This window comes from Lycium ferocissimum, unplaced genomic scaffold (assembly GCF_029784015.1).
Source record: "Lycium ferocissimum isolate CSIRO_LF1 unplaced genomic scaffold, AGI_CSIRO_Lferr_CH_V1 ctg5336, whole genome shotgun sequence".
Taxonomy (NCBI): Eukaryota; Viridiplantae; Streptophyta; class Magnoliopsida; order Solanales; family Solanaceae; genus Lycium; species Lycium ferocissimum.
Genome location: NW_026725948.1, coordinates 10,205 through 13,263, shown reverse-complemented (window position 1 = coordinate 13,263; position 3,059 = coordinate 10,205). Strand labels below are relative to the sequence as shown.

Sequence of the window (3,059 nt, the reverse complement as noted above, 5' to 3'; positions counted from 1 at the left end):
AAGGTGAGACGAAGCGACCGTGGTTATTCCATAAGGTAATCGGGGGCTACCGACCTTACGTCACCCCGATAGACACATGACTTTCCTTGGGTTCTCATGCATGCTGCTTATATGATATGTATATGACATGTATATGATATGTATATGAAAATGGGGAATTTTGGGGAATGGATACATGTTGCGCTATAGATGCATTGCCACTGTCACCGGCGTAATTCCATCCCGACGCGGGATCCCGGACGCGGGACACATGTGGGCGAGCCGACGTATTTCGGCGACATGACTTGTTATTTTCACATGTATATGACACGAAATGTTTTGAACAAAAGTATATAATAAGCAAGCATGACATCCGCCTGAAAGGCACTTACAGGTACAAATTATCCTTTTATCTCGTTATATGATCTTTGGTCTCACATGTTGTTATTGCTCATATGTTACATGCTTCACCGTATTATCTTTCATGACTTACATACTCGGTACACATAACCGTCGACCCTTTTCTTGGGGGCTCGCGTCTCATGCCACGCGAAGTACGAGAGTTGACGGGCTCGACTCCTAGGAGCTTCTCCAGCTGTGCATCGAGAGGCGCTCCAGTTGTTCCGGAGCTTATTTTGGGTCTTGTTTTTGTGTATATATTTGGACACAAAAAGTCGAGCACTTGTAATTATGTGTATCGTGTTTAGAGGCTCGTAGACGGATATGTACGATCGGATGTTTCACGGCCTAGTTGTCTTTGTCGCCGTGTGATATGTCAAGATCGTTGATCACTACTACTCGTGTATATGTATGCTATTATCGGCGATGTTGTTAAGGAAAAAAATGCCAGTGTTTATACGGCCCACTTAGTAATAAGAATAAGACGTATGACAGGGGGTGCCCGGTACAAGTATCGGGTACTCGTCGCGGCCCCTAGTTGGGTCGTGACATAAGAGGCGCTTGGCAACACGAGCTTCAGCTAATTCTGAAATTATGCAAAAAGTGCCTAAATAAAATATGGGTTGTCCACCTGAAGTGTCTAAATGGAACAAAGGTCACTTGAGGTGTTCAAGTGAAAAAAGTGGACGACCACGAGGGACTGGCGATGGGTTTGGCTAAGAATATTTGGATAGGAGTCTGAACCATGGTTTCCCAGATCATATTCTGAAGGAGAAATTCTACAGAGGGTTAGATCTTATGTCCCAAGCAATCACCAATAATGTTGCTAGCGGGTGTTTCATGAAAAATTCACATGCTAATATTACTGATATACTTGATTGATTGACTACACACAATCAAGCATGTCATTCAAGTAATTTTGATGGGTTATCACTTGGGACACCATTGATCCAAATATTGGGAAGGATAGCCAGGAGACGCAGCAGACATTGGCACAGCTAGCCACTAATATCTCTTTACTGACAAAGAGATTGGATGATAGAGAGGAAAAGAAGGTGAACGCTTGCGAAGATATCTCAGGCATGCCGCCTGGAATGTATCAATGCCAAGAGGGTCCATATCAAGAGGGTCCCCCTCTGCTAGTTGAGAATGTTCAATATGCAGACTACATCGCGAAAGGGGAAATTCCTGGACCAATTCAGAGATACTGGAGACCTCAACAAGGGCAGGGTGCATACACCAACAACCAAGAGAACTACAACAACAACCAAGGGAACTACAATAACAATTATAGTGGATCAAACCAAGGTATATACAACAACAACAATGGTAACTTCGGAAACAGAAGTTCTAACCCTTACATTCCACCAAAAGGGTAGTCTAATGATCAAGGTAATTCGAGGTTGGAGTCAATGCTTGAAAAAGTTTTGACGATTCAGACGAATACTGAAAAGACATTATCTGGGCTATCAGAGACAGTGGTTTCTCACTCAGCGGCTATTCAAAACCTTGAACAGCAGATGCGTGATCTTTCTAGAGAGCAGCATCCTGCTAGAAAGGGAGGACTTCCTAGTGATACTATTCCAAACCCTAAGAATGGAGGTGGTGGTGTGGAGCGTACTTTTGCTATTAGCACGAGAAGCGGTAAAATACTTCAAGGTGCTGACAAGAAGGCGGTTGATCTAGATCTAATTATTGAGGAAGAAGAGGTGCATTCTGATGTACATATAGTAGATGATGAGGTCCATGTTGAAGAGAAAGCTGCTGATATTCCAGATGTTGCTGCTGATACTAGGAAACAGATGATAAAAGGGGCTCTTTGCCCTTTGACTCAGATGTACAAAGCAAAACCTCCCTTTCCTCAAAGGTTGGCAAAGAATAATGATGATGCTAAGTGTCATAAGTTCTATGATCAGTTAAAGCAGTTAACTGTGAATTTTCCATTCTTAGATGCTGTGAAAGAGATGTCCGGATTTGCTAAGTTTGTGAAAGATCTGCTTATGAAGAAGAGGTCAGTTCAACATGAGACAGTGAATCTAACTCATCGCGTGAGTTCAATTATTGCTTCCACCACGGTTCAGAAGAAGGGAGATCTAGGGGCATTTACCATTCCGTGTTATATTGGGCTTCATGCATTCGCTCATGCGTTGTGTGAAAATGGGCTGATGCCCCTTGCTATTTTCAAGCAATCTGGATTAGAAATGCCTAGAACGACGTCTATGCGATTACAAATGGCGGACAGATCTATCAAGAAGCCAGTTGGGGTTATAGATGATGTGTTGGTACAAGGGAGTAAGTTCATATTGCCTGCTGATTTCGTTATTCTAGATTGTGTGGTTGACAAAGATATTCCTATCATCTTGGGAAGACCCTTTCTGCTACGGGCAGAGCGCTTATGGACTCTGAAAAGAATGAAATCAAGTTTCGAGTAAATGATGAAGAGGTGACTTTCCAAGCAAGTAAGGGGATAAAGTTGCCAAGTGCATATGAGAATATCTCGATTAGTGATTCATTTGATGAGATTGATGATGCTGTTGAACATAAAATGAAAAAAAAAATTGGGAGAAGCTCTTGCTGCTAGTCTGGTAAACTTTGATACTGATGATATGGAGGGCTACGTGGAAACAGTAAATGCACTTGAGGGTCTGGTTTCTTACACTTACCCCCCAAGAAAGCTTGAT

The 3,059-nt window shown here is 42.6% G+C and overlaps 1 protein-coding gene across 1 annotated transcript; it reads left to right on the top strand.

Annotated features, from left to right (window-relative positions):
* The first annotated feature begins 1,790 nt into the window (after positions 1-1,790).
* Positions 1,791-2,810, top strand: LOC132044852 (uncharacterized). The gene has a single exon (XM_059435390.1). It carries the CDS (start codon positions 1,791-1,793, stop codon positions 2,808-2,810), a length of 1,020 nt encoding a protein of 339 aa, XP_059291373.1.
* The last annotated feature ends 249 nt before the right edge of the window (positions 2,811-3,059 follow it).